Source organism: Paroedura picta, chromosome 9 (assembly GCF_049243985.1).
Source record: "Paroedura picta isolate Pp20150507F chromosome 9, Ppicta_v3.0, whole genome shotgun sequence".
NCBI classification, from domain to species: Eukaryota; Metazoa; Chordata; class Lepidosauria; order Squamata; family Gekkonidae; genus Paroedura; species Paroedura picta.
The window spans coordinates 25626973-25640658 of record NC_135377.1 but is presented as its reverse complement, the minus strand read 5'-3'; the positions used below and the strand labels follow the sequence as shown (position 1 = coordinate 25640658).

At 42.9% G+C, this 13686-nt stretch overlaps 1 protein-coding gene across 1 annotated transcript in view; it reads right to left on the bottom strand.

Annotated features, from left to right (window-relative positions):
• CNGB3 (cyclic nucleotide gated channel subunit beta 3) overlaps positions 1–13686 on the bottom strand; it is a 71887-nt gene that overhangs the window by 20218 nt on the left and 37983 nt on the right. Inside the window, exons 7-11 of the mRNA XM_077351979.1 lie at positions 10653–10703; positions 6728–6814; positions 5293–5357; positions 4329–4451; positions 722–863 (exon numbers count right to left, since the gene is read on the bottom strand). Of these exons, the coding sequence (XP_077208094.1) occupies positions 722–863; positions 4329–4451; positions 5293–5357; positions 6728–6814; positions 10653–10703 (468 nt within the window). The remainder of the gene's footprint in view (positions 1–721; positions 864–4328; positions 4452–5292; positions 5358–6727; positions 6815–10652; positions 10704–13686) is intronic.

The window sequence follows — 13686 nt, the reverse complement described above, 5'->3', positions numbered from 1 at the left end:
CCATGAAAACGCTAGAGGGCATCACCCCAAGGGTCAGACATGATTCGGTGCTTGCACAGGGGATACCTTTACCTTTTTAGTATGAAATATATATCAGATAAGCTAAGTCCATCCTATAATCTCTTCTTTTATTTAAGTCATAGAGGCTTAATGAATGCTCTAGAAATTAACCTAGTCTGTCTCTAGTACACACCTAGATGGAATGCTACCTGTCAACCTCAGATATCCTCTTTAGTTGCTATCATACCATCCTGATCTCACTCATTTATTCAAGTGGGTAGCCGTGTTGGTCTGAATTAGCACAACAAAAAGAGTCCTTTCCGACCAACAAAGATTTATTCAAGGCATGATCTCACTCCTTGAATGAATCTTTGTTGGCTGTAAAGGTGCTATTGGACTCTATTTTTGTTTACTGGACTCTATTGTTTAATTCAGATGCTCTTGGAACAGATATCTCATTTGTCCTTATACTGATACTCCTGTAATGTTGGAAGCAAGCTGCAGGTCATGTAGACATGTTCTTTTTCCATCAGAGTACCATCTCTCATGGTAACAGGCTGAAGGTCAGTGGTAAAGAATGTTCTCAGAAAATCTCCAGTTCACTTTCTAGCATTTCCACTTTTTACCTATTTTCCTGATATTTTAATGCACAAATATATACTTTAAAATCAGAAACACTGTACACTCCACAACTCACTCAGTGAGAAATGTCTTTGTTTACCTGACCAATCAAGCTGGAAAACACAAAGACCCCTGAGAAATAATTCAGAAGCTGAAAGACAATCTCAAATGTAGTTACAGGTTCTGGAATTCCACCAATAGTGATTAAAGTCCGAACTGCAAAGTAGTAACTTCTCAAGTACCTACAAAAACAAAATATTATTAAGGTTTTCACAAGCATTGAGCTAGCATATGTTATGATTGCTAACTGAAAGCCAGAACTGTTGACCACATTTCCAAAAGTTATATGTACAGCTGTAGTAGCACTGCTTGAGTTAACAAATTGGGGAAAGAGTAGAGGTGTCAGTCTTTAAGGAATAGTAAACTATGGAGAGTAGCTATTTGTGATATCTAGACACCGGCTAGACATTGGCATAGATGCAGGTTCATTTGCATTTTTCATTCTAGAAGTATTTGAGATGGAAGTTTACAGATAACAGGGGGAAAGGAGTGATGCTGCTGTGTTATTACCTGCAGTGGCCTTAAACTTGAATTGTATAAGATCCATGAGGGTAAACTGTACACCTTGAAAGGTCCTCTAATCCTTGACTGAGAGTGATGATTTGGAAAAATAGCTACATTTAGCTAACTAAGAACTGAATTCTATAACTGGAGGAGGAGGAGGAATCTCACCTTATTGGACTCAGTGGATAAAAGGCATGTAAATCACCATAAACGAAGCTTGCCGTCCAGTTTGGCTTCTATCACCCTGAGCTGGACAGCCTTTGTGCTTCCCCTTTGCAGTTCTTCCTTGATCCCACACACACATTCGTGTTATTTTCTCTGTTGCAGTTTAGCATGCTCCCCAGAATACTCTACCATCATGGTTCTCCTATGCCAGCATGCCTTCCCTCCTTGTGTACCAGTGTGCCCAAATAAATGAGGCTGGGTGATTCAGGCTACCCTTCCTGGGTCTCTCCCTCCCCTCCCGCTGTGCAGGTTCCTATGTGGTGGGAACACCACCTCCTCCCAACCTGCTTGCTCCCTGGTGCCATTTCCTGTCCTTCCCTCCATTGGCTCAGTTTTAGGCTGCAGATGAACTCCACTTCTGGCCTGGCCATGCTTAATTCTGGCCATACCTCAAGCCACAGCTTCCATACATGTTCAACCTTGTTCACTATGTAAAATTAGAGCTTCTCCACATCCTCATTGTGCTCACTGCTAAGTTCCTGTTTCTTTAGTTGCTGTTGTTTTCTCCCTGTCACCCACACATGTTTTTCTCCCCACAGTGGATATCACGCAGCTTTAGCCTCTGCATATCTCCCTGTCAGTTTAAATGGCTGGTTTTGAAATGGAAACTGAGCCTGTCTGGTATTGAATTGACCACTAGAGGGAGCAAAACACTTGCAGAACAGGCCACCCCCCCCCCAAGAAACAGAAACTTACCAAAAATGAGAATGTGGAAAAAGCCTTTAACTTTCAGTTTTGCTACCTGATAGAACATCATGTCTTTCAGCTATTCTCTGCTTTGTAAGAGACCAAGTTTACAATGAAGGGCTCTGATGAATTGCTAGCATTTAAATATTCAAAGGCCTCCTGCCCTCCTTTCTTCTTCCTCTTCTAGGGTTGCCAGGTTCCTTCAGACTACTGGGGGGAAGGATGGGGGTAGATCACCAGATCCAGGTTAGGAAACTCCTGGAGATCTGGAGATGAAGCCAAGAGAGGACAGGGACCTCAGTGTGCCATAATGCCACAGAGTCCACCCTCCAAAGCACCCATTTTTTCCAGAAGAGCTGATCTCTGTAGTCTAGAGACGAGCTATAATCCTGGGGGATTCCCAGGCCTCCATCGCCTTTCCAGCACCTTCTGGTGCAACTTGCAATCTGATTTGTACCTTTCACTATATAACCGAATAATATTTGCAAAAAAATTGCCCTCCCCCCATTAAGTTTTTACTGCAGGGATTGTCTGCTTTGATATCAGTCTTTGCTCTTTCTTTCTTTCTGTCTGCCTGCTTGCCCATCTTTAACTGTTTACAGCCTGGAGGTTTTGTGCCGGGCTGCAGGTTGGATTTTGAGTAGGGGTAGTTTGCCCTGCCTCTTCCTACTCCCACATGGGGGAGCACTTGGCCCAGTGCACCTTGTCTATTCCAGATTTGTGCTCTCGTATGGGAGTCAGAGCAGAAAAGTTCCCAGTGTGGAAATAGTCTTTCTTTAACTGGTTTTTTCCCCCATTGGAGATGAGATATCTTCTTCGGGGCCCATAGAATTGGACTTCCTGATCAAATCTTTTTGTAATGGTGGGGAGGTTCTTCTGAGGAGACATACCAGAAACTATGGTGCAAATTTGGTACCTCTACCTCAAACAAAAGCCTCCCCAGATACCCCCAGATAGATTCCCCATAGATTCTGAGGTATAATGGAGCCAAAAAAGGATTCCTGAAAAAGACCATAAGCCAAATATCATATTGGTTCTAGGAATTCAGGTTTTTTGGGTGGAAATCCCAAATTCTGGGTGCCCAATATACACAAATCCTCCTCTTTTTCCTGCACACCCCTATTTGGAACTCCAGAGGTCAGGAATACTGCTTACTATGTTCCCTGGGCAGTAGACCTGGCCTCCAAATCTGGTGGTCCAATCGACCACACATGCCCCTATAAATTTTAATGGGGAATTATATTCAAGAATCAATAGTGACAATGGCAGCCAGCCTACTGACTTCCCCTCAGGCAGCAGAAGTTGCAAGGGAGGAGGAAAAGCCACCCTGGCAATTGAAAATATTTATTAGAGGCTTAATGGGAGGTTATTTGCCAGGTGGTATTATTTTTCTCTGTGCCATGAGAAGATTCAGATGCCCATTCCCACACATTAAGCCACTATTAAAGGGGGCAGCCATTTTTCTTCATGCCTGGTGGCAGTCCTTGGTCTATATCTATTTTTGTTGCCACAGACCAAGTCTATTTTTGTTGCCACAGATCAAGTCCCAACTGAGTACTGAGTACCTTACTGGAAAGCTAATGCTACTCAACTCATTTGTTTCTTGTTTCTCATCAATCTTTGGATAAAAACAAAGTCCCACTGAAACCGCTTTCTTAGTTGCCCACGAATTTATAATGCTTTTCTGCCTCTTGTACATTTTTTCCCCTTCAGAAAAAGGTTGAATTTGTACCTTTCCCCCTTGCTGATTCTAGGAGCCATTCACATTGCACAGTGTCAGTTCCCATTGGAAATTCTCCTTACTACGTGCTTCTGCAATGCCCTCACCAAGGCTTACAGGAGATGGTGGAACGTGACTGACACTGTGATGATCATCCGAAGGAAACAAATGTTCTGCTATAGTCTGAAGGTTGTCCATTGTGCTTTAATGTACTCCTCTGACCCTCTCCAAGTAGCTGTTTTCATATGCACGTTATGTTTCTTTGCTACTTACCTAACCACTTAGTGTAATTTATGACCCTTCTGCTTTCTAAATGTTTAATTAAATTAGTGATTAGAGTTGACTTAAAAACCTGAAGCGGTAAACCAATCACTCTCCACTGCTGCCTTCCACATAATTAGCATTGTTCATTACCACCAATTGCCGGCAGTGGTCTTAAAAGCTTGTAAAGCTCGAGAAGGTTTAGCTTGGCAAGATAAACACCCATCAAATACTGCAAGGAAGTTCTTACATGTTTCCGTCACCATCATAGGTCCACTTAGTGCTGCCAATTCCTTCGTAGGTTGAGGCCCAGTAATACAAACATGCATTTATGTGTAAGAGAAACATTAGGTATCCAGTTGTTCTAATAACCCTGTAAAGAATAAACAGTCGTGTTATTCCTGTGGGATACACAGTTCTGTGCTTGTTTTGTCTTCCGAGATTCAGAGACACCAAGTAATAGTAATTACTCATGATGAGTTACAGTTATGACTAGAACTGACAGAGAGAAAAATGCAGCTGATGATCTATCATCTCTCCACCCACCAAAAACATTTCTGTCACATAAGTGGTACAATGACTCTTGGGAAATACAGTTTCCCCCAAGATATTGTAATCCGCTAATTCAGCCTCTTCAATATTTATGGTACCAATAAGTGTACTAGCAAAGCAGGGCTTATCAATTGATTTCAGAGTATATTAAGAGGCAGAGGGGTCTGCTGCCTCCCAGGAGCAAAACAGCCACATCTCCCGTGAAATGTAACAACGAGGTGATTATGATGATGGCATGGCGGAAGAAAAAGCAGACTTAATATCAATAAAAGTGCTAATTCGGGTTTTATTCCTGCTCATCACTTTCCCCTGATCTTTTTCTCCTGTACACTGGACTCTGACTTGCTTGCTTTTATTTTCATTGGCCTAATTAAGGGTGTGTTAAGAAGTGCCATGTTACAGAATGTGGTTGGAGTGTAGACCATGAATTAAGTGAAATCACAGGTTGTACATCCATGAACTGTGAGGGTCTCTGGATATGTCAGATTCTATGATCCACTGTCATCTACACCAGGGGTAGTCAACCTGTGATCCTCCAGATGTCCATGGACTACAATTCCCATGAGCCCCTGCCAGCATTCCCTGGCAGGGGCTCATGGGGATTGTAGTCCATGGACATCAGGAGGACCACAGGTTGACTACCCCTGATCTACACCACTTACCTATAGATGTATGCTTTTTCCATGATAGACTCTAGTCGGTCATTAAACTCAAAGAATGTGAGATGCTGAAATGGGAATCAAAGAAGACACACAATGATATCCAACAACTATGTAGTTTAACATTAATATTTCAGCACAAACACATTGTGCCCATATTACCACATTCTTTAACATTTTCAGTCTTAAAACCACCACATAGTGAAAGATAAAGCAAAAACAAATCGTTGACATTTTTCAGTATTAGTTTTTCCAAGGATGAGTTATGGAGAACACTTTTCCTTTGAGTGGGCTCAGTGGTCTTGATAAATTATAATGACAGTGATATTTTATTCAGTCAACCAAAATGTCTTCCACATGGAGAGAATAAAGTTTTTTGGTTGCCTCCATTTGTTAAAGGTGACAGTCTGGATAATTACTTTAAAAAATTCTGGCAAATGAAGAGGTATTGTTTGAAATTATTAATTTGAAATTAATTGAAATAAATGAGCAAAGGAGAACAAAAATATATAGTATATAGAGTACATTATAAAATGGAAGAAAGGAGACTGAGGAAGTCCCTACTAAGGAGAAAGGCAAGGTATAAATGAAGGAAAACTGTGTTATACAATCTGAAGAAAGGATGACAGCTTTCAATGCTTAGTGATAAGAAAATATTCTCCCATTGACCCTTGCTTTGTATTTGTATCTCTGGTTTTAGTTCTCAACCTTTTGGTGATTGATTTGAAGAGTCACTTGTATCATGTACATATATTGAATGGCTGTTTTTATACAGTAGTTAGAAGACACAGTTAGAAAGAATCTTCAGCTGTGCTGGTTTTTCTTGGAAATGTATTCTCCCTTCCCTACTGTGGGTGACAATGAATATTTGGAAATAGTTTCAGCCGACATTTAGACACTATGACCTGATTCCCCTCTCAGTTCTCTCTGGCCATTGTCGAGGCTTTCCTCTGCTGTGATGTTCACTTCCTCTGTCATTAGCATGTTTGTGTGCACAGAGACTTCTTCAAAAACATTGATCTTGCACAAGTGGGAAGTATCCCCTGTGCAAGCACTGGGTCATGTCTGACCCTTGGGGCGACGCCCTCTAGCGTTTTTGTGACAGACTCAATATGGGGTGGTTTGCCAATGCCTTCCCCAGTCATTACCGTTTACCCCCCAGCAAGCTGGGTACTCATTTTACCAACCTCGGAAGGATGGAAAGCTGAGTCAACCTTGAGCCGGCTGCTGGGATTGAATTCCCAGCCTCATGGGCAGAGCTTCAGACTGCATGTCTGCTGTTTTACCACTCTGCGCCACAAGAGGCTCTATAAGTGGGAAGTACCATTGGCAAAAGAATTAAGTCTTCCTAGTGGCTAGAGAGAAGTGTGAGAGAGGAATGTCATAGGGCCCCAGCCAATGACTTCCCTATTCCAGGACAAACAAAGCAATCTCTTACCTTCATACACCGGTTTGCTCTAAATACGGGCCTCAATCCAAACATGATGTATAAAAGGTCGAATGGTAATATTGAGAACAAATCAAACTGTTGAAAAATAGTACAGCCATTACATCCAATTAATTTATGTGCTTAAAAACTTCAGAGAAGTTCTCACATTCAAGAAACCTAGTATGTGAAAGAAGATAGCACTATGCAGAGTGACCGTTTACGCACTGGAGGTTTCATGCTTTCCTGCAGGCTGGCGTTTTATTCGTGGCTGGTTGCCCCACCTCTTCCTGCGCCCATGCAGGGGATTATTTGGCCTGGTGTGCCTCATCCACTCCCAATCTGTGCTCCTGCGTGGGAATTGGGGCACTGAAGTTGCCAGTGCATAAACGATCAGTGAGAGAACGATCACTGAGACAACCAGGAGTTTCATATAACTATTTACAAAATGAAAAAGAGAGAATATTTACATATACACACCCAATTTTAACCGCTCCTAGCGGAGCGGATAAAATATTTCGTTAAGGGCCCTGAGGGTGGGCCCTGACCGTGATGAGGAAGGGTGCCGATAGGCCCCTTCCCCCGGACTGACAATCCCTCCGATTGACAGTCCAGTGGCAAGGAACCAATTGCGAGCCGTGCACAGCATGGCTCACAATTGGTCCCTTGCCACCGGACTGACTAATCAGGAGGCACATTGTTCAACTCATTTTGAATTCTGCTGGAAATATTACCTGATAAATTAACTACTGGAGGAGATTCAAGTGTATGGCCTATTATTGTTTTAATACCTCTGCATATCATAATCCTGATTTTATTTACCAAAACACAATTACACCACTTATGTAATAACAATACTAAGTTTTTATTGTTCTGTGCCTGCTTCTGCCACAGGTATTTTACTGTGGACTTGAACTGCTGAATCTGTCTGAGAGAAATAGCTGCTATGAACTGAGCTGAGTCCACAGGGAGACCAATTATTCCCTATCCATAGGCTAAGAGAAGAAGCAAGGATAAGTTTGAGTCTGAGGAGATAAGTTTGAGTCTGGTCAGCAAGTAATTTTAAACAGTGGTTTCTGAGAGGAGGTAGCATTGGGGTTTAGTAGGCCAGATTCTCCTAGCTGCATCTCTGATATTGAACTGTTAATGTTAAGTAAGATGCTAGTCTCCATCTTTGAGAGACTTCAAGAAAAGTCAAGCAAATCTTTCAAGATTTTTAGCTTCATGGCTAAAGCCAAGTAGAAAAATCCCCTAAATATTAATATTTCAATATACAAATATAATTAACACATTTCCAAAATATTTGTACAGGCTTTGTGAATAACTAATCACATCAATAGCAATATGGAAGTAATGGCAGAAGTTACTTCTCTACTATTATAGCATCACCTGTTTCCCATTCATCCCAATTATTCAAGCAGCTCAGCAATGGCTGATGCCTTCAACTTTTGCATACATATTTCACCTTTTTGCCCACAACTTCCTAAAGACAGCTCATGGTGGGTTACAAATAATTATTCACTGATAAAACCCCCATAAAAACCTAGACCCCCCCCAAAAAAACTCCTGACAACAATTTTCCCAGTGGTGAATAACCGTTATCCCACCCACCAAATTGTGGTTCCCACCTTGGAGGGGAGGTAAAACTGATGGCCTCGCTCTACCAGGGGGGACAAGATCAACCAAAGACCTGGCAAAATAACTCCATTATACAGGCCCTGTGGAACTTTGATAGCTCTGTTGGGGCCCTCAGCTCTTCAAGGAGCTCATTCTACCAGGTCAGAGCCAGGACTGAGAAGGCCCTGGCCCAGGTTGAGGCCAGGTGAACTTCCATCTGGCCAGGGACTTCCAACACATTCGCACCCGCAGATCAGAGGATCCTCCAGGGAGCATAAGGGGGCAAGCAGGTTCGCAGGTACCTGATCCTCTAACATCTCAGAAATAGACAATCAGTTGTGATACATTTGCCAAGTTTCTTACATATAAAATGTCAAAAACACTCTGATCTGTTATAACTTAGGTATGCCAGAAAAATGGCTTAATAGATCTCCTGGGTTACTTATTGATCAATTTGACTTAGTTACCATGAGGGAAGTGGACAGGATCCTGGGAACTGTGAAAGCTACTACTTATCCCCTGGATCCTTGCCCATACTGGCTGATAAAATTATGGCAGGGCCACATAAAAAAAAATTCCAGGCACAGCAATTGAGAGAGTGTAAACCAATCCCAAGTATTCTTGCATAGCATCAGACCCTCATTGGCATTCTACAAAAGAAAACCAATTGACAGGAATGCATAAATCAGATAAAATTCCAATTGTAACCTTAACAGCACCTCCAATGAGTAAACTGAACACTCTGTAGGTAATTAGCTGTATTCTCAAGTCTCTCAGGCACCATATTCATGAGAAGACTATGGAGTTTAATTAAGTCAGAGATATTAGTATTCTTGGCTAAAATCCAAGTCTTCTTGGATAACTCATCTGCCCTAAACCCCTTTAAAATCTGGCTTTAGGACAGGCTGTGGGATAGGAACTGTTTAGCTAGATTTAGTTAATAATCTCCGATTCAGTGTAGACAAAGGATAGCCCTTTCCATTGTTACTGAATTTACCTACAGACTTCGATATAGTAGAGCATGCCATCTTGTTGAGGTGCCTGGAGGCAGAAGTAGCTACCAGGAAATGTGCATTGAGCAGGTTTGATTTGTTTCTTATGGATTGGACTCCAATTGCCATTGAAAACCACATGTCATCATTGTGGGACCTATCTTGTGAAGTTCTACAGAGCACAATTCTATATCCCATGCTTTTCAATCTCTTTGACCGTTTATGCACTGGAGGTTTCATGCTGTGCTGCAGGCTGGAGTTTTAGTTGTGGCAGGTTGCCCCACCTCTTCCTGCACCCACACAGGGGAGCATTTGGTGTGGTGCACCTCATTCGCCTTCTATTTGTGCTCCTGCATGGGAGCTGGGGCAGTGAAATTCCCAGTGCATAAACGGCCTTTGTAAAGCCATTAGGAAAAATTGTTCATAGCTTTGGAATTGGTTGTTACCAATATGCTGAGAATCAACTGTATATATCCTTACCTACATCTCCTTTAATGCAGGAGATGTCCTGAATCATTGCCTGGCTGCAGTAGTTAACTGGCTAAATGTAAACACATTGAAACTAAACCCTGAAAAGACAGAGGTAATGCTAATTGGTAAGGACTTCATCTGACCATTGCTGATTCAGTTAAAAGCCTTGGAGTCATACTGGATCCAGCTTTATTACTGGAGAAGCAAGTTAGTGCAACTGTAAAACAAAACAAAACAAAAGCTTCCTACCAACTTAGCCTAGCTAATAAGATGGTTTGTTACCTTGGTATGGCTAACCTGACCCCCTGGATTCACACCACAATAACATCAAGAATAAACTACTGTAACACATTTTACACTGGTCTCCCCTCAAATCAATTCTCAGCCCCAATTGGTCCAGAATGCTGTGGATTGGCTGTGAATGGGAATGAGATGGAGAGTGCATATTCCATTCTGCAGATGTTTCACTGGTTGTCCATCTGTTACTAAACTATCACATGACCTTGAGCCAGAAGATGCCCCCGTATTTATATTATTTATATTATTCATGTATTTATTATTCTAAATACTTGCTTCCCATCTTTTAACAAAGAGTCACAGATATTTTACAATACTGAAAATACAATTCATTAAAAAAGACACAGACTCCAAGCAATAGATACAAATAGCACAAACATCTATGTATAAGCAGCATAAAAAGGCAGAAAATACTATTTCATATTATACTGTGAGATGTTAACTCTTTCCATTGAATTAATACTTATGCATTACTTGTTTCTGTAGTAAAGCCCTGTGCACAGATATTTCCTTGGAAAGCTGATTTGTACCACAGCATTCCTAACTTATTTCCTACTTACCCGAAATTTCAAGGTAGTTCTGTAGTAATTCTTCATTTCTTCTCTGTTAGTCTACAATTGGCAATGAAAAGAAGGGGAACAAAATCTTTGCTTAGTAAACAAACAATCTGCTAGTATGTTGATAATCATTTGATTTTATAACCACTAAAATCAATTATTTTATAGCTGGAAATTGCATAGGATCACTAAGATAATTCGGCTGATAGATAGAAATGTTCTCAAGACAAGTAACAGCACTGATTTAGAACATTTGGATCCCAAACAGCACCAATACGTATCTAGATCAGGGGTCCCAAACCTTTTCACCCTGAAAGTACCTTTGGAATTCTGACACATGGTGCTGGGAGCGAACCACAAAGTGTTAAGGAGTAAAGTTATGAAGAAGTTTAACAGAATGCCTTTTAAAATGAGCAAAGGTAACCTGTGGTGACAGCGGTTGCCAATGTAGCATTTTTAAAAATGCACAGTCAATCAGAACTCCCAAGGACAATTGAAGCCTGTGGGGCAAAAGACCTATGTGGCTCACGGACTTTCTGAAAACACTGAATGGCACTAGGAAATGTGTTGGCAGGTACCATGGTACTTGTGGACACTACACTGAGAACTTCTGATCTAGATTGTTGCTGGATGTGCCGTGTGTCTGTGGCTTGCTCACAGAGGCAATGCCACCTTATTAAACCATGCTCGGATCATTATGGATAGATAATGGAAAACATAATTTTAGGCTGTGCATTAGTCTAGTCAATATTAATTGTGATTAAGCTTAATTGGAAGCATCAGAAGAGTTGGTTCTTATATGCCGCTTTTTTCTCCCCAAAGGAGTCTCAAAGCAGCTTACATTTGCCTTCCCTTTCCTCTCCCACAACAGACACCCTGTGAGGTGGGTGAAGCTGAGAGAGCCCTGACTACTTGGTCAGAACAGCTTTATTAATGCTGTGGCAAGCCCAAGGTCACCCAGCTGGCTGCATGTGGAGGAGTGCAGAATAGAACTCGGCTCGCCAGATTAGAAATCCGTGCTCCTAACCACTACACCAAACTGGCTCTTTGTTATTTTTGTGGGTTTCAGTGGGAATAACTGGGCAATCCTAATGGAATTACACCCTTCTAAATCCACTGAATTTAAATAGGCTTAGAATAGTTTAACTGTGCTTACTTGTGACTTACAGTGCAACTGTAAGGTTAGCTGGATTAGAGCTTTTAAAGTACACAAGGAGAAATGCTCTTCAGTCCAGGCGCCAATTATTTTTTTCATCGTGGCATTTGGGTTGTCTAAATAGTTTGGAGCAAATAGTGGCCGCGACTGAACGCAGCCACCGTTGACACGGCAGGGGGCGCCTGGGAGCGGTGTGGACCCAGCTGCGTCAGCAGGGCACGCTGCGGCGCGCCTGGAGGAGGGCAGGGCTGCCGGCCTTAAATAGGCCAGGAGCAGGCAGCCCGCCCTCTTTCCAGGGACCACACCACCTGAACAGCTACCCTCCCTGTTCCTCCCTATGTTAAGAAGTTTTTTGTCGCAGTCGCGGGTTATGCACGGTAGGGAGCCTGTTGGCGGGGAGCCCATCTGCATACGCGACTCCCCGGTATAGGGGGCCTCCTTAAGAAGACCGGCCGTAACTGGGTGTGGCCTACCCGGCTGGGAGGCCAGGGGCCCAGGGCCAAGCGAACGGGGGGCCCTGATGGAGGCAGACGCCCATTGGGTCCTCGTAGGTCGCTTCCCAGGGATCTCGCGGGGGAAGGTGTCCCATCCTCCCGGCTGGGAGTGAGGCGTGGAGCCGTAGTGCCGCGGGTCAGGGTGGTCAGCCGGCTGGCTGACGAGGTAGGCTCCCTTACCTGCATGTGGGCCAACCCTCTGTTGGAGGGGCCCAGGTTAATAAACGGCTGTGGCCCATTTGTTGCCAGACATGGGTTCGCGTCATTACTGGGATAGTCGCCACCTGCTAGTCAAAGAAAAAAAATCCTGGATTCGGTTTTCATAATTTCGTATAATATGCTAGCTGGGCATCAAGCCCAAACAGGTCCATTCAGACATGACCAGGATGGGACTTGAGGCCTGCAGCCTAGGAGTTCCTTCATCACCACTTCAGAATGTTTGAGTTCATATATTCTGGGAAGAATGTGGCACTCTAAGATCAAGCGAAAGGAACTGATGATACCTCTACTTCCATATCAGTCCCTCCCTCTTTGGAGTCTGAACAACACCAGTGAAGAAAAGGACCTCATCACGGTCTTCTTTTACATTACCTGAAGCTGGAAGGAAACAGGCAACTCCCACACTGTTGGTGTAATGTCACAAGGATGATTTCTACAAAATTAAGTATATTTACTTGGAAACAGGAACCCTAAATTCTCTTTAAATCCCACTTTTTCAGTTTAAATTGACTTGTAAATGTTCAGGGGGAAGGGAGAGACAGTGTGGTTGATGCAAAGAAGAAGAAGAAGAAGAGTTGGTTCTTATATGCCGCTTTTCCCTACCCGAAGGAGGCTCAAAGCGGCTTACAGTCACCTTCCCATTCCTCTCCCCACAACAGACACCCTGTGGGGTGGGTGAGGCTGAGAGAGCCCTGATATCACTGCCCGGTCAGAGCAGTTTTATCAGGGCCGTGGCGAGCCCAAGGTCACCCAGCTGGCTGCATGTGGGGGAGCGCAGAATCGAACCCGGCATGCCAGATTAAAAGTCCGCACTCCTAACCACTACACCAAACTGGCTCTCAAATGTAAATCCTTATGTGAAGCAGAATTGCAGGGTTAATAATTTTCACTGGGATATTGGAAACAAATATCTCATACATGAGTCAGTCACAGAGGAGGAAGATGGATCTATAGGAGTGCAAAACAAGTCATCCAGGGCTGCATAAATATGCTCTGATTAGCACTGGAGCCATCAACATTGCATCTATTAAGAATGATCAGATGCTTATTTTTAAATGTTCCTCTATGGGAACAGATGCAATTTCCTTACCAAAGACATCTCATCAGGAGGTGCTAAAGAAATTTGTACTTCGGTTATGTATCAGCATGCGAGTTCCATCTTTTCATA